Here is a 17,952-nt window from a genome sequence, read left to right as displayed (position 1 = left end):
GCAAGTGTTGTGCTGTTGTGTTTTATGGCAACATAATAACCGCATCACGAAATTATGCGTGCATTCCTTAACTCTGCAGATTTCCTACCCTAACATGGATGTTTGGGAGGGTCGAATTTATCGGCGATTGAAATGCTTCTCATACGTGCCTCTTTAATAAATGTATGGCATGCACACAACTGAATACTTGTCACATCAGTTTTAATTCGATTCGCTTTTCAGGAGTTTGATATTGTGAAATTGCGGATGCCGTAAGGCAAAGTGTCCGGCCAGATGGACTTGCTTTCAATAGTGCAAGCAGTAAAAGACGGCGCACCCATCCAGTCTGCAAGTTGGCCCTACGGTTTTTCTCGATCGCTTGCTTCCAGGCTTTTCAAAAAGCCGAAATCTGGGAGGTGCAAACGAGAGCTTAAGTGGACCATAAACATGAAAAAGGAGAGCAGAAGTTATATACCATAATTACGACTTCCGTAAATTTTTATTATCGGAAAAGGTTCAAGGGCACAGATTGACGTGGCGATCAGATGTAGAAGGAAACATTCCAAACAACCACGCACAGGACGTGAAAAAATGAAATTGCGGTTGAAGAATACGACATGCATATACGCTTGCCAACACGTTTTATTTATCAACAGCTTCCTTCTTTCCTTATCCATCACTCAAACTTGTTTGACGGGAATTATCTGTCACTCTGATCAACCAATCGGTTTGTCGGATTGAAGTTCCGCTTAGGCGGATTATCGGCACATGGTAGCAGTTGTATAGAAAGCTGGAAAAGTGGTTCGCGTTGAAGCTTACTTGAGATTCTCTTCAAACAATATTTTTTCTATTTGCAATAGCACAGATATACTGAAAGAGGTGGGCGGAGGGGGAGAAACCTCAAGCAAACAAAACAACAATCAAAGTTAACGTTTCGAATATTTTATTGTCACTGAGTTTATGATTCTATCGCCGGGAACGATAATACGAACAAGATAAGCAATAGAAATGGAAACATTCTTACGAAAATTAGAATTCGATGTTATTTGGTACAAATTTTCAGACAAAGTGAGTCCCAATATATTTATAAAGGTATGGTTCCATTTGTCAGCGAAGCGATATACTGAAAACTTAACAATATTTAAGATGTACAAAAACAATATAGTGACTATCGCGACAAAATTAATATAGTCTTTTTGATATACGTTTTCAGTATCATTAGCACTCAGTTTTCGCCGTATAAGAGATTCGCTAGTTTATTTACATCAGTCTCTCGCGGGTGGCTTTCCAGAACGCGGATTATTTGCCCTTCATCGTCGCATATGTCCTTAAGCATTTTAAATAGATAGTCAAATTGTTCTCTGTTGGTAGAACTTTGTTGAGAGTTGCTATCAACTTGGTCTCTTGGCTGTCCTCGGCCTGTAAAATTGCCGCGATATGGAGCTGGTGCTGGCTCATAATAATGCACGTATGTGGACTGTCCCGCGGGATATGCCATAGTCGTGGGTGGAGGGTAAGGCACTTGGGGGTTGTAGTGTGGCGGCCACGGTGTTTGAAGCGGTGGAAAGTGGCTCATGTCGGAAGGGTACATGGGAAGTGCGTCGTGATACTGGAGGTTTCTTGAAGTGTAGTCTGGACCTGCTGGATGAAGATAGTCCGAATAGACATTTCCAGCGTAAAACCCGTGTTGATATGAACGTTCACCACCACTGGAAACACGGGTGTGCTCATACGGGGATGCACCAGCGGGAACTTGTCTCCCACGGGCTAAAATATCATCGGGTCGCCCGCGATTATAGTATTCACGGGATGTGAAAGGAGAAACCCGAGGATCTCCTACAATGTTCCTTGAATGATCTTCACTGGTTGACGTCGCAGTCGATTGATTTGTAGCACAAGAGGAAGTCGTAACACTTGGCTCCACTGTACTGCTTGCAGAGTGCTCTGGGAGTTCAGAGGAGGTTCTTGTCGAAGCAGCTCGCTCCCGTAGTCGCTGTGTGTCCCTCTCAGGATGGTAATATTTGCACCGGTTACCAAAAGTACAGTTTTTTAAATAGGGGCATATCTTGGGGTGTGTTGCAGAACCCTTCCTGAGGAAGTCGTCCAAAGAGGGACCCTGTCTTCCCAAGGGATCATCTGGCGGCATGAAACGGTCTCCTACAAAAAGGTACCCCATTGTGCGCTGCTCGATAGTCTCTTTCCATCTGGGATTTTCTTTGAGTAGATCTCGAAAATGGTCATTGGAAACGATTATACCGCCATTTTGATCCGCTAATTCGACCGTGTACTTGTCATCGTAACACACGATGCGGCGGTTGCCATTCCATCGTGATGGTGTGAACTTCAAAATATTTTGCCTGGCTAGTTCGTGGAGTACTTCCTGGTCTTTTATGGGGCTTTCTGGACGAAACTCTCGCATTCTCCACTTGGGCACGAAAACAGTAATGTCACTATGTCCTCTCCGCCTGAAGTACTCCACGCAAAGTTTTATTCCTCGACATGAAAACACCTCCTGGTTTCCGTGATCCATAGCGACGTTGCTACCATCGATGACGATCGGGCGAAGATTATCTGAGTGTGCGGCGACCGGCTGAATAAGGTCTCGTTGAATGAAGTAATCTGGACTTCGATTTGGGACAGGAGCACCTCGTCGAAGCAGATTACGGCCACTGTCTGCAGGTTGCAAAGGTGCCGCCGCACAATTTCCCCGAACAACTGGAAGACAATTCGTATCCTCTGGCGTCGCGGAGCCAAGCTGCAGAGCAGAAGTAGAGTTTTTGACCAATTTTTCTACCAGCTGATTAAAGTTTATTTCTGTTCCAAATGTTTTTATGACGGCGTCGATTTCTTTGTCGGTGTAGTTAAGCTTACGCGCGAATTCCCTCATGGATGGCGCAATGTCTGTTGCGTGTACCGTAGCACGTTCTGGTGGGATGTTTTCGCCGTCTTCCTCGACAATACCGCCATCTTCTTTCGAGGTAGTATTGATTTCACCTTGTTCCTTGAAATCAGCAATGCGTTGCTCAATTCCAGACACCGCCAAGGTTCTGTGTACATCGTCATAACTCTGAACATAAACTGTAGAGTCACTAAATGACAGTACAGCTCCATAGAGTTTTTCCACGTCCATACCTTCATTACCGTTTTTCAGCCTTTCACACAAGCGGGGCGGAACTTCTACGGAGTGCTTCGGTTCATTGCTACACAGAGACTTGATGTAAGTCTGTGCTTGTTTTTGAAGCTCTCTGTCCGTTCCTTGTAGGCAAATCCACTGTTGACCACTCGTTGGATCATTTCGTTTGATCGTAACATCAACGCCGAAAAGAGAGCGTATTCTTTGAACCTTCTCTTTCAAAAGCGAGATTTTATCCTGCTTTATGACAAATTCCGTCGGCTGCTGCTTTTCCATTTTACTGAGATTCGATTATAAACGTCCTGAGCGAGCCTTTCGCGATGCAAACTGTTCGAACGTCCTGCTTTATTGAAATAGAAGAGCAATATATTGTGGGCCAAACAAGGAAGTTTTCACGAATATTAATAGTCCGCCAATCAGAAGGCAGCAGAACAAGAGGGGTTTCCCCGAAACAAAATCCTTAAGACTTCCGCTGTTGGGTTTGTTGTCGCCTTGGCCAAGTTCGATCTTGCCTTCAGTGTATGCAAATCAAAATTTTCGGTAATTCTTTTAAGAGATCGTCTGCTTGATTTGCCACGAAATGTGAAGCTTTTGAGATACGACCGAGTTAGTTAAATGAAACCCAGAGTGTTATTGCGTTTGTACTCTAAATAAATCAAGGTTTAATATTGCAATTCGACGAAAAAAAATATTTATCAACGTTCAGGTTCTTAGAACCCCAAAAGCGGGAGTTTTAGCCAGGATTCAAAAACCACTTTCCGGGAAATCGTTTAGAAAGCGAAGGGGGCACTTTTCTTTCCCAGCCAAGTCAGCAACAAACATAGAAACGAGAGTGGAGTGATCATGACGCGGCAGAAATGTCACACAATCCGTCGCTTGACAATGGAATTGACCATTCGACCGTAAGAATCACAACAACATTGACAAAAGGGGAAGTTGTTTCTATTTTTAAAGTAATCAATATACAATAGCATAAGAGTTTCAAATGGCTGCGCAGGAAAGCGCTTTTGTGTTTCCATCAGTGCTGAAAGGGAAAACGAAAGAAAACACTTCCTTTATGAGTTGCTAGGGAATTGGCAGACAGAAGGACGCCTACGAAACTAACTTCGTTGGTCATAGATCGAGCGTTAATCGAAAACGCAAAATACCTCAGATCGTGTGAATTTACTGAACCAAAGGGAAGACGTTGTGGATAGTAAACGCATCGTGTTCCCAAATAGTTTCGACATTATGCAAGGGTTTCAAAACTTCCCGAACGGAAAATCAGTAACAACAATGGGAACAGGAATAATTAACGAAAACAAAAGTGCTTTATTGAGAAAATAAAACGTCTTGGAAAGAGAGTGTTTATAAAAGACCACATGTAAACTTAATCACACATGTGGACTGCAGGTGGAAGAGTTAGAGCGAAAGAGACTGACAAGCATTTGAAGAGATAGAGAGTGTGTTAGCTCAACTGGCTGAAAGTATTAAAACACACACATGCAATGAAAAACACAGGCTCACTTTCTTGAAGTCCTGGCACCAACTTAAATATAATATCTTCCAACATTTGGTCTGACCTGGATGAAAAAAGAAAAATCAGAAAAAAAATGTTTGACCTATGTAACATTGGAAGCTTCTGCAAATGTTGCAGCACAATGCAGTAGGAACCCCCGACCAAACCGAGTCGTGGCGACCCCTGACATACAACCCCTCACTTGACATTTTCATGCGACGACTTGATTTTTGGAAGAGAGCATTTTCGTTTCTATTTTAATTGATGGCTACAGCAGCAAAAAGTAACTATGGAAAAGTCTTAATATCTCTGAGCAAACCAGGAGAAAAACGTATTAAAGCAACTGACTCGCTTTTTTAACACTGCTAAATTTGAAAGCGCCATACTAAAAAAGCCCCATTATTTAGTCTTAGCGGAATCTGCTTCCTGTTTTCCACGCACACCGTGTACCAGAAAACTCCTTGTGAGCATGCGTTCACTTGAAGAACGTTTCAAAACATGCAACTGAAATTATTTCGACCACGTATAAGAGAGTAGGCGTTTTATGTGTTCCAGGATTAGAAACCTTTTGTGATAACGAACATCCTTTACACAGGCACACAAGGGAAATTTGCAAACAAGAAACAAGTAAAACTACTAACACAAGATGCACTCTCGTTATTACACGGAAATGTTCTTATTTAGGTTTTTGTGAAAAGAGGTTAAACAACTTCCGGTACAGGATATTTTTGTCCGATAAGACATCGCGAGTCTCATTTTTACAATGAACTAATGACAACGATATAGAAACATAATAACAGGGTTAACTGCATTTTTTGTGGTATGAGGTAGAGTACAGCATCGATGTTTTGTCCTTTATTGGATTTTAGGATCTTCGGTTGTCACTACAGCTAGTGTGTGCCAAAATTTTCAAGTTTCGCCCCAATCCCAAAACTACTCTGAGAGTTGTCTGGTAAACTAATTCCTTAGAAGATTTCTTGCAGTACAGAACTTTTCATACATATTCCGTTCAAAAACAACGGCAAAAAAGAAAAATAACACCACGTTTCGTTGAGAGAAATTGATTTATTTTTCATTTTATTGATACTTTTGTGGGGTGTATATGAAAATATATTTCAATGTACATTTGTACATCAAATTAAGCTAGATTATACTTGATCATACGCTGTATCCCTGGCACAAAGTCGACTGATGTTTCAACGCCGATGGTTGATACTTAACACTCCATTTTTGGTTTGAACTTTAGAGTCTACGCAACGGCGTACGGTGCTGGGTGTGGTGGTTGGGGTGTGGTACAGTATGATTTATTTTGAGTGATTCTCGTCCAATGCATCTTATGAAAATCATAACGTGTCAGCCATTAACAGTTCCGGTTGCTTCAGGCGTTAGGTTAAGTTTGCTTCCGTTCTCCCCGATTTAATTCACAGAATCCTCTAAAACAGGTTCAACTGAACAAATCGCAGAGAGGTATCGGGGATGACTATATAGTTAAATCCGGCAGGAAATGCGCGCATGTAATTATTTCATTTTCGCTTGTTTAATTCAGGGGAGAGTACCAGCAGAAGTGTAGGTTGGGAAGTTCAATGTTCTGTGAACATCGGAGTTACGTAACGGAATAGAGTAAGGCGTGCACTTTTTGCGTACTTAGTAATCCGCGTCAGTTTCTTCTAATTTTATCCATGCTAGTTCGTTTCTTTTATTATTATCACCATTATTATTTCTTTGATGTTTTTCTACCAAATTAAATTAAAATTCCTTAGATTTTCTTCCATTTCATAGTTATTCTTGTACAACGCGCAAAGGCCTGATATATCGACAAAATTAAACATGTCAAATATTACACAATTCTTCCAGTACACGATACCTCAACATCTCAAATGGGTTTGTTTCATGAATGACTGTTGAGCACTTTGGACAGATGTTCTCCTCGTTGTCTTGTAGATTCTGCACAATGCAACTCCTGCAGACTGATAAAACCAAACCAAATAAGTAATACCTATCAGCATGGTTGTGAAATGAATAAATTTCTCGCACAGTAAAACTCTTAATTTTAATGATTCTGCGAATCCTGCATTCAAAACCTCGCAACGTACAAACAGCAACGTTTGAAGTTTAAAGCTCGTCAGAGCAAATACTTAAAGCAATTTCATTCTAATGATGGAACCATACCAGGGCTGTAGCCAAAACAAATATTATGACTGGGGCAAGGTCCATGAAAAAATTATGACTTAGGCACTGCCGTCCATGGCTAAATTCTCTTCCTATGTATTTAGAGGAAAAAAAAAAAAAGAAAAAAACGAAGGGAATGACGGAGGCAAGTGCCTCGGTTAGCCTGTTACTAGCTGCGACCCTGGATACCTTGGTCTCGGACGTTCTCTCTCTTATTTCGTCTGACCAAATGACGAGAAATAAAACGCTGCGCAAGTCCGTCGCGAGAAAGAAAACCTATTTTTCCTCTCGTGGTATCATGTCTCTTTCAGTCCCTTTGCGGCTCAAATTTGATCCAGAAAAGAAAACAATGAGAAGGTAACGAAAAAGGAAACAGCTTCACAGGGAAATCGTGTCCTCCATCTGTTCACAAAACAATGAGCTGATATGGAACATTTATCTGGGTCGAACTATAGATCTATTTTTGTCATCGTGTTCAGTTCATATGAAACTCTCACCGACTTGAAACTGGTTGGCTTATCATAGCCTTCAATACCTCTTTTGAACCTGTATTTTAGAACTTCGAATTGTTTGCCAACAGCTAGATTAACATCCTATATTTCAATAATAAATTCATTCAACACACAGACACAAACCAGTGGTAGATTTAGGTATTGTGCGCTCAATCGTGGGTGTGCTTGTATTAAACATGCACCGACCAGCTTCTTCTGTGCCTCGGGAAAATTGATCAAATTAATTTCAAGTTGCCGCTACAAAATTTAAGAACGTGTGGCACTGACACAGTGATAGTTGATTTGTCATGTTCCATGCAATTTGTAGTGATTTTCCAGCGAGCAACGCACTCTTTTTTCGTGACATTTATTAAAGTGATTCCACTAACTGACTTTATACGAAACAGGAGCAGTTTCAAAAGCCGAATCTGCGCTCAGGTTAGGACCTTACGACGAAAAAGCTTAAAAAGAGGGCTGAATCAGAGAGTGAAATAAGTAAGAAAGTCAGATCCTTTACTGTCTAAACACGATGAAAATACTGAAAAGCATTACATGCTTAACAAGTGTGAGCAGTGAGAAATGCGAATTACATTGTTAACTGGGGCCTTAATTCAGTAACAATTTTGAGTAAGGAAGCTGTTACGTGTGCGGATAAAAGATACCATTCACTATTGACAACCACAACGGTTCGTTCCTTCAGTTACGGGAATCAGTTGCGCCCCTGCGTTTGAGAAAACACTGAGCGAAATCAGAACAGAGAACTAAATTGAGGAAATGAAGAAACACGGCAGGTATAAACTCGTTCATTCGCTCCCAAATCGCACAAAACAACTGTCTAGATGTCTTGAGCTTTTTCCGTAACTAAAGCATCATTATATTACTGAATGTCTTTGGGTTTACTTGAGCTTTCGATAGTTTGTGTCTGTTTGAATATAAGGTCGATCTGAGGGTTCAATTTTGTTCTCGTGACAGAACGTTTAATAAATACAAGGGTCTCTTGATAAGAATCATGCATTTCCTAGTCTTGCACGAGGACCTTGTCCTCTGCACGCAAAGTGCCGTGCGAATTGAATCTATTGGATACTTCGGGTTAATCTGTCATCCTAAAAAAAGAACTTTAAATCAAAACAAAACGATACTTCGAAAGTTTCAAATCCTTTCGATAGCCATCTGAAAACTGGACGCCCCTTGACAATCTATATTTTATCAGTGTTTCCTAGAAAACTGGTCCATAAACACGAACATGACATTTTTTCGAATTCTCGCAGTGAAGCAGTTTATAAGGAAATCACTACTGATTTCCCGGTAAAACTTCGTTTCGTTATCTCCTGACTTCCGGCGAGACTGCCACGAAATGGCGGGAAAAGCCCCCAGGGAAATGAAGTTGGAAATCAGTTAAGTTCGCAACTCTTACCTACTTTTGGGCGGAGAAAATTAATATTTTCTCGGAAAAAGCAAACGCGGAAGGAAACACCATAACCGTGATTAGTTGTCAACATTTTGGTTCACCCTTGCGCGCCCTTGAATTCCAATATTTGTAGATTTCTTCGTAAAGGAGTCGCGCCCATTTGCTCCAGACTTACACTGTTTATCTATGGCTCTAGGGAAAAGTCCCTTGGAAACTGGTCGAATAATAGTACACGCAACTGACAAAAAACTAAATTTTCATTTTCGAGGAAAAGAACAGCGAAACCAGTGTCAAATACCTCAGTTTACAAGCCAACAAACTGCCAAACTTTGTATGGAAATTTAGTTTCCCCCAATTATTCTCCAGTCATGTACTTTTTGTTTTTCATGACAAAGTATTATTAAACTTAAACTTAAACTTAAACAATTCTGAGAAAAAAAAAAGTCAAAATACTACGTTGCAGATTTCAAGTGTTTCGAATTTCTTAAGCCGATTACAACAGAAAATAAAGATCTAGCACTGCTGATTATAAAAGAGCGCTTCTTTATCTCATTTGATACATTTTGATGCAATCTTCAGTAATTTTATTTTCAAATAACGTCCAGATTTTCGATTAACATGAAAATGACAATAGCAAACTGCCTTGTACTTTGGGCGCACTGATTGCGAGTATCCGCATTACATTAAAAATCTTCATCATTTTTCGCTGAACCAATAATTTTTCTCCTCAAAACAACACTGAGCTTCCGTAGTGCGTGATGTTTTAATCTTTGTTGTCATCTGTTACATCGAACTGAAAAGCGATTGACATTGATGGATATGAAAGATATACATTTGTTTTAAAAAGCGCCAACAAGATAGGTATCAAATGGAAGGCGACCGTTTCTTCGTTGCCGATCAAAATACCGAGCCGTATTTAAGACACACGTTCAGCTTTGTTTGATTTTTCCAAGTATGTTTTCTATAAGGCCTATAACACAAAGAACACTGACTGATTCCATAATAAAACTATTGTCTTATTCCATCAAAATGGTCCATTTATCTTCACAATCAACTTGTCAAACACAGAAAAGCAATTAAAATGGTATTCATTCTTTTCAGAAGGTCTTCTGATGATGAGTTAATGATATTTCATTGAGAAAGGACGGAACCGCATGTTGCGAAGCTGATCTCGTATCTCAGTCATCCGAGCAAATAAAATCCAAACATTGCTATCACGGTGTGTTCCGGGGGTGTGTTGTGCTAAAATGTTGGCCTGTTTTAATTTTGCAGCGTCTGGAAGATTTAATTGTACTGGCAAATGAGGAACGCGTTTTGTATTAATCCTTTCGTTCAGCTGTAAAAGTAGCGCTTTTTTTTTTTTTTTTTATCTACGTTTAATGTTCAAGTCTTTAGAGCTTTCGTCTTTTCCCCGTGACGTATTCTTCTCCATTAATAGAGGTTTAACACCAATGCCTTTATCTGATCAAGAGATTTCTCGTCACGGTTTTGATAAGATTAGCAGAGCGGAGCATTAGTCTGACCTCTCTCTCCCATGGCGAAATTCAGCAACAACTTGAGAAACAATCTGCAAACATTTTGTCTTGTTTGGTCGGGAAAAGAACAAAGGTTCCTTCGTTTAACGGTATTAATCCCTTCCGCGCGCGAGGTAACCCTGAACAATTTGGGAAAGAATTCGCGCCAGCGACACGGTTAAATTTTTGACATACAGTCGAGGATTCAAGTCTCAAAGATTAACCAAAAACCACTTAAAAACTGAAGGATGTGAACAACGGGGCGATATATCTTTCGAAAGACCTCTCTATCGTGCTCTCGCTTAATGGTGCTCTTGAAAATGTTCTAGCTTTGAGACGACTTGAGAACAATTCGGCACGTACAACAGCCTTTTCAAATTGTCTCAATTTTTTACAAAAGCAAGCTAATACTAGGTCTAATCTAGTGAATACACCATGTTTACTTTAATGATAAAGTTATCGCACATTGTTATCGTATTGTTCAGCTTTGAAAGATGACGTTCCGCTTTCTTGTTATGACTTGCTACAGGGCGGCCTTCACGGAAATCTAAATTACACTCTCGCCCATGACCAAACACAATGCGAGACTTATTTTACTGCTGCGCGACGAGTGCATAAACTTATCTCCTCTTTGAAATCGTGGCCAATCTCGCTCTACACAAAAACAAGGTTTTCATAGCCTAAAAAGCTAAGATTATAAGCACAAACAAATACAAAACCGCAGGGGTCCTATTAATATTGTACAACTTTGTCCCAGCGGGAATACTTCCCGTTTCAAATAGCGACGAAAATTAATATCACCGCGAGTTATAACCACAAATAAACCTCAAAACCTCGGGATATCTTATGGAAAGAATGGGCAAAGAAAAGACATTCTTGGAGGAATTTTGTCAAGATAATCTCCGACTTACTTAGTATGCAAAACGAAGCTACATATATAGAGTAAATGCTCTTAGTTGAAAGTAATTAAATGTAATTATTCTCCGTGAAGTGCGAAAGAAATCACTTGGGACCCGTCACAGGCAAACTATTTTGTGAATAAATCGGGCTGGCCGATAATAGGTTATTGTGGAAGACCAATTTCTCAATCTTTAGCTGGCAAACTGTTTCATAATGACGAGAGCGCGAGAAGAATAGAATACAAAAGCCACTTCACATTGTCTGCGCGCGTGCCACGCTGAATGACAGCCTTCGAGCGTGTTATTTATAAGCGTCTAAATGCTTGGCGTCACTGAGTTAAACTAATAACAAAATAAATAGCGTTTGACGAGCGTGCATAATAAATGAACATCTGGCCAGCCTTGGGGCATAACAGCAGAAGAGAATGGCGAACTCGCCCTGCTCCTAGAGCTCTAATTCCATCATCTTTCAACGCCCTGGGCTGCGCTTTGAAAGATCATGTCGACATGTAAGGATTCTAAAAAGGCAGTCACACATCTCTGCTACTGTTTCTACCTACATGTGTGTAAACACTCGGCAATGGTTGTTGGCTTGATCAAATATCCCTTGCATAGTTCACACGTTATGAACGGATTCAACTCTGCCAGCTTGATCTTCTGTTCCTTGTTTGACTAGAAAGACACGCAAGTTATTAAGCAGAGTAGTTGGGGAGTGCAATACCAGATCACTTACTGACAGTGTTCGGCCCTTGCTCCCATCCTCGATCACTTTCATTGATTGATCAAGACGTTTTAAAACCTCTTCTCGTCAACACCAACTGATGATCTTTGAACGCAAAGTGTCCCGAGATCCAAATAAAAACCTCACGCCCGCAATTTCACCTGAATTTGTGTCAACAGAGCAGCTAGTTTAAGCGATCTTTACAAATGGCTAATGAGCATTCTTAAATGGCTTTTCCTTTCATATGTTACTATACTTATATTAAAGAGCATAATGACATGCGGTGAGTATCTCTAGCGTTTGATTCCCCACAGCTCGTCCTCGAAATTTCGCATCAGGTTATCTGTTCATTGGCTTAATAATGAGGATTTCTCCTTTCCGTAGAGATGTCATCTTGCCTCTCAACTCAACAGAGCTTGAACAGAACACTTGATGTGAACTTCGTTTAAAACTGGATTCGCCTTAGTTTATTGAAATTGATAGATGAGATTTTTATAAGGCCGTCCCTGATCTATGAAGTCTGCGAGCAAATAGCCGCGAGGATTCAACGCATGACGAAACAAGAAAACCGCCGCCACAAGACAGGCGGCTGTAGGATGCGGAACAATCAGCCGTCTAAATCGGAAAGGGCTAAATTGGCCTGTTTTCACCCGTTTACAGACTCAGCTTCACGGCAAATAAACCTCCGTTAAATGTTCTTCATGCAAGGATCTTTGTTTTGGAACAAATCGAGCGTGGTTTCAGGGAATACTTACCCGAAGAATTGCCATTTCAGAACGCTGAAGTTCAGGCCCACCACGATGTACAGATATTGACAAACCTTTTATCGCGCTCTGTGGATTGCGGTTTCCTTTGTTAGGAAATCCCGGATGAGAAGTCGAGTGTTTATTCGCTTAAATGTGTTTCCTTCGCCAGGTAGGAAGCTCCTCATTAACGTAAATCGCCTCCGGTAAATTATCTTTACAAAGCCAGCCTTTCAAATATCATTCTTTCGAAACACTGAGCCACGGCTCGCATGCTGTGTGCTCACAAGACACGACCACCCGGCAAAATTACCATATACCAAGGCTTTGATTTGTCTCATTTTATGAAAGCAAAAATGGCACAAGTAGTTTCTGTCAAATATTGTGACATATGGTGTTTTCACAGAGCGCTTATCTTCCCTTATCTAAACATTCCCGATTTCTTACGCGCGAACCTGTAGATTAAGCTTTAGGCTATCAACTAAAATAAACTGCCAAAATGCAACACTGTATATTCAAAATATTTATTCTTTCCGACAAATTGCGTTAGTTTTCCTGAGATGTCAGATCAGTAGCTGTCATTTATTATCTTGAACTAATGGTTGAAAACCTATCGCCACTTTATAATACTGCAGAACAGGTAGTGAAGTACAGGAATAGAATATTCACCTAACTCGTGAGGCTGCCCTCTTAACAAGAAACCTAACCTTAGCGGCAGTCGGCCGGGGTTTTTGCGTCTTGCTAGCGTTCATGTGCAAGCTTTCGTATTTGTTTTACAAGACAAGCAGATCCGGGCAGAAATAGGGGGCCTGTTGAAACTCGAGAGACATCGTCTGAGTAGAGGAAATGTCAGTCTTTGGCATTCTTGTTCCTATTGGAGGATTTCATTACGTTAGATTACGCGAAGAAAGAATTTGTAATTACATCTAAACTAATCTCAAAGCGTGAATAGCACATGGGAAGTAATTTCTTTCGACTGTGTAGGGTTTCAGTGGGTACGCCTTTTGTTTCGGAACCCTACGAAACAGTTGTAACAACACGCGACAATAAATGAAACAAAAGCGGCGCAGCAGCTTGCTTTTGTTGTGAAAATATTTTCATAGAAAAGAAACCACGAGTGAAATATGGCCCTAGAGATTTATATATCGTCAGAGCGTATCTTTATATCGGTAACCATGGAAAAATAGACCTTGATGGAGAACACATTTCAACTGATTCAGTAAACGCAAGCCACGGTTTCTTCCTTTAACTTTTCCCATTGTGTGACCGAGTGAATGTTTCTGTTTTTTTAATTTTCGCAACCATTTGAGTAAATTTTTGTGGTCGATTAGTTAAGATAAGGCTACAGTTCTTAGGCCCGGTGATAAATTATACATGAGACGACCGCAATTTAGAAATTAAAGTGGGCCCTAGGGGAAAATGTTGAATGTAGAAGTCTAAATTATCTTTGTGGGCCTGTGAGGAGACTTGTTTGTACAATTGGCAGTCAAAGCGTGCAAACAGTCTATCTTGGCGTTTGATCAGCTGTCCTCCATTACCCAGGGAACATTTCTGGGTTCTCATAACCGATAACTGAATTTGTCAGCTCAAGACTGTAGAGCGACAACTACCTGTGACAGGTGTTGTCAGATAGTAAAAAACTGAGACGATTGATTTATGTCTTCAAATGGCTACCGCGAAATGATATAAGCTATCTCTGATTATCATTTCATTACACGGGCTAGTTACAAACCCCTCAGCGGCATAGTCTTTCTACAGTACACTGAAGTCATAGTTGACTCAACACAACATTTTTTTTGTCGTCTCGTTAGCCGATTAATTTTGCATGCGATGGGCTGGCAAAGTTTGTCTGAGGTGTTTACAGTTTTACGCGACCTCGTCTCTCGCATTTTCATCCGGTTGTCTGTCGCAATTGTGTACAAAGCGAACCCGGCGCAGCCAATGACAACCAACAAGGACCCATTTTCCGTCAATGCAAGCTCAAAAGGGGCATAGTCCGAGACTGAACAAACAAGCTTGAGTACCAAGTTTTCCAGCTAGTTTCCGTTTTATTTGGTTTCATGTTTCCGTTTGTATAGTCCTCTCCATCTTTCTCGTCTCTCCATCTTCCTTTCGCCCAAGTGTAGGTGGTAGATATGTAACTTTAATATTCTTACCAAGAACTGAAAAAACTGCCATGTGATATACTTTCGGTCAGCGTGATAGGTTAGACGCTGAAGTTTCAAGCCATTTACTAACGTTATAACGGCAGTATAAAGTCATGATCATGACCTCTAGTCAGCTGCTTAACGGAGCTCCATCCCGTGACTAATTGAAAAGTTATGTTAAATCTGAACCAGTCTAGAAAACAAACAAACAACTTAAAAACAAATAACTTGTATTATACTTGAAGTACCACCGGCTGATCCCTAAAAATTCTTGTATCTCCGAATGATTCATGACGAATTAACAATGAAAATGCTGCCTAAATGTAAGTAAGTAGGAGTAAGAGTAAGATCTTAATTTTAAAGTTGTTTCATTTCAATTAGGCACTACCAGAGACGAAACACTGAGGTAAGATATCTAATTTGAAGAATGCTTTCCATTGTGTTATTCTATTTGCTTCCTAAACTACCCAGATTTTATTTTCTGCATTATTAATGGCGTACGACTCACAGTTTGTTTTATGTGGCAAAACTCTCGCGGTTAGTGGCTGTAAGACGCCGCCGGCATGGCTGCATTCAAGATCAAGCGCGATTTCCTCTCTTTCTGTTGAAAAATATCGTATCCTGAGGTCTACAAAAGTTCAGTTCTTTGACTGTTATTGAGTTAGTGAAGACAAATTGAAATTACAGACCCACGCGAAAGTAATTGTAAGTGGTTATAAAAGCGTTTTGCAGCTGTTGCCTAATTGACGCATTGTTTTGAAATGAACAAGTGTTTTAAAACATTATTCTAATAAGAATCGACTCAGAGATTATCAGTAACAGGATCAACAATTCCTGCTGACGATAATACGACATTGCTGCAAAGTCCGGCAATGTTTCCGGTCTATACTACATCAAAACACATGAACCAAATGATGGACAAAGTCCCTGCCCCGTGCCATGGACATCTCTGATTCAAGTCGCAAAGAAACTGAAAAATTTATACACGAGGTTCTTTACTGGAGACGATTTTTAGCCAAGGTTCAGCTCAGTGTATTATCGCAAAAATGCTGCCTTTCACTTGGATCACGAAAGGTTGCAAACCTAACTCTAAGCCGTAAGTAATCAGAAAAAAAAAAGAGAAAAAATGTCTGATACACTTATCACGGGTCATTATCGCAAATATGTTGACGTGAGGAGCTGGCATAGCTTTGTATCAGGTCTTCTAAATGTGCCTAATACGGACCAAATGATTCAGAAGTGGAAAGGTTGAGTAGCCCTAGAATAATTTATTGCCGTCATGGAATTATTCACCTGAGATGGCTATAGGAAAGTTAATTGCTGTGTTTCTTTTATTTCAAGATCAAGACAGATTAGCAGCCATAAAGCATGATATTCTAATCTCTTGAGTTTAATAAGACGACTACGACATAAAACTTCGTGCGATAACAAAAGTCATGGCATTATAAGAACCTCTGACATCAAACACACCAAAGTAAATGAGCTAAGCATGCTTTATTTATTCCGTTTCTCGGCTGATTCCAAAAGCAAATACTTTTTCAACTGTGTTTACTGAAGTCTAAACAAACACAATACGAAAAGTGACATGTGTAATTTTCAACTGCGTGGGTTTTTTTGTAGGCGGCGTCTCGCAGCCCACGCATAGCGGCCCACTCAACCGAGTAATTAAACACCAACAAATTTCGTGTATGATCATGAAGGACAAATGTCTTTCATGTCAATTCATGGATTAATACCGACGTCAAATGCGATAGACTTTTTGTCTGGCTCGACACGTGCAACATCCACATAATAAAGGCTGCAATGTGCGTTTTAATTTGCCAATAGACACGGTGTAGACGCCGCAGACATAAGGACCCATGAGGTTAATAGTCGTCAACGTTCAGGCAATATCACAACAGTTTTATCCAGACGATGACAAGAAATTGTGACTTATTCCATGTGGTAGTATCGGCCGTAAAGGTGACTGGAAAGAATATGTCTGTCAATAGGCTCAGTTCAGAGCAATCTCTTGGCCTGCTTGAAGGGGAGGGAGGCTGGGGCACTACTGATCAGTGTACCATAGTGTACTCAGTGTAGCAACTGTCCATGTACTCAGCATTTTCAAATTGTGCATCATGATACTGAGCTGATCTTAGGATTCAACCTTAGTTAGTTCTTGGACCTGAATGGCGATAAACCCGAAAAATTTAAACTTGATTCTGACTTAAATCAGCGTTAATTCTGGAGAGTATTTACTGTTTATTCAGGGACGTAGCGTGAGATTTTGAAGGCGTACGCACAGCGCGGAAATTGGGTGCGCCGAAGGCGCCCCAAGCTAGGGGGGTCTGGGGGCATGCTCCCCCAGAAAATTTTGAAATTTAGGGCTTCAGAAATACCATTTCGAACTATTTTCGCGGAACTTTTTTCATCAATAAATGCGACGGAAAATGCCGTAGTTAGTTGTTTATTTTACCCATCTTTAGAGTTTTCGGTAACCTACTATACAACAAAGAATGGGGTAAGACAATGGTAAAAAACAGGGGGTTTACAAGCAAAGGGCAAGACGTCTACCCTTTAGACGGGCGAACTCTGTTATAATATCATCAATGTCAACGTCCTGGTACTTGCGAATGTGCAAGCTTGTTGAAGAGCTCAATCTCCCGTCTGCCATGGTACTTCGTGAGGGCGTTTTCAGTCTCTTCATATTGCTGAAACTACGCTCAGCAGTGCAAGCAATCTCGTTCCCAGAGTCTCCGTTCCCCTTGACCAGCGGTTGGAAAACGAGAGCTCTGGGAGCAACCATTTTGAAACAACCGAATTCTGCCCATCCAGTTTCACTGCGCAGTCTGCATCTATGGCGCACGCCTGAAATGGTTGCTTCCAGAGCTCTCGTTTTCCGACCGCTGGTCAAGGAGAACGGAGACTCTGGGAACGAGATTGCAGTGCAATTTGACCCAGGATACGTCAACAATGTTATCACAGCAACATGAACTCCGAGATAGAATTTAGGGTTACCATGATCAAGAGTCTCAACCAAAGTCTTTGGCTTCACATTACCATCTATTCCACTCCACTTTTGCCTCCATCTTTTGACCTCGGATTTGAATTCGCCCTTAGAGATGTCCATGTCACTCCCGAAGTAGCTGTAGATATCATTAACGGCTCTTTCTGTTAGCTCAGTGAGCTTCGCTGGAATATAGAATTAAAGCTAAAAGGGTGTTTGCTTCCTAAAAAAACTAGAGAGTTAACAAGTCTAGGAAGCCAAATA

The 17,952-nt window shown here is 40.8% G+C and overlaps 2 protein-coding genes across 4 annotated transcripts in view; both read right to left on the bottom strand.

The window, feature by feature from the left end:
- The window catches only part of LOC110048644 (polycomb group RING finger protein 5-A-like), a 19,984-nt gene extending 7,061 nt beyond the window's left edge, over positions 1-12,923 (bottom strand). The window contains exons 1-4 of one of the 3 annotated variants that reach the window (XM_089294688.1): positions 12,568-12,923; positions 11,652-11,763; positions 6,475-6,577; positions 4,619-4,674 (exon numbers count right to left, since the gene is read on the bottom strand). In XM_089294688.1, coding sequence (XP_089150814.1) covers positions 4,619-4,674; positions 6,475-6,577; positions 11,652-11,763; positions 12,568-12,582 — 286 coding nt within the window. In that variant the 5' untranslated portion in view covers positions 12,583-12,923. Of the gene's footprint in view, positions 1-4,618; positions 4,675-6,474; positions 6,578-8,684; positions 9,024-11,651; positions 11,764-12,567 lie in introns of those variants that run through there. The other 2 variants (XM_020754419.2, XM_089294691.1) reach the window with 2 other exon arrangements.
- Positions 906-3,497, bottom strand: LOC110048643 (uncharacterized). The gene has a single exon (XM_020754418.2). It carries the CDS (start codon positions 3,386-3,388, stop codon positions 1,205-1,207), a length of 2,184 nt encoding a protein of 727 aa, XP_020610077.2. The 5' UTR covers positions 3,389-3,497; the 3' UTR covers positions 906-1,204.
- Positions 12,924-17,952: the final 5,029 nt, after the last annotated feature.

The sequence above is a fragment of the Orbicella faveolata genome, unplaced genomic scaffold (assembly GCF_042242905.1).
Source record: "Orbicella faveolata isolate gen_17 unplaced genomic scaffold, um_ofav_v1 contig_1, whole genome shotgun sequence".
In the NCBI taxonomy this organism is placed as follows: Eukaryota; Metazoa; Cnidaria; class Anthozoa; order Scleractinia; family Merulinidae; genus Orbicella; species Orbicella faveolata.
The sequence above is the reverse complement of the archived record's forward strand: the minus strand, read 5'-3'. Positions and strand labels throughout refer to the sequence as shown.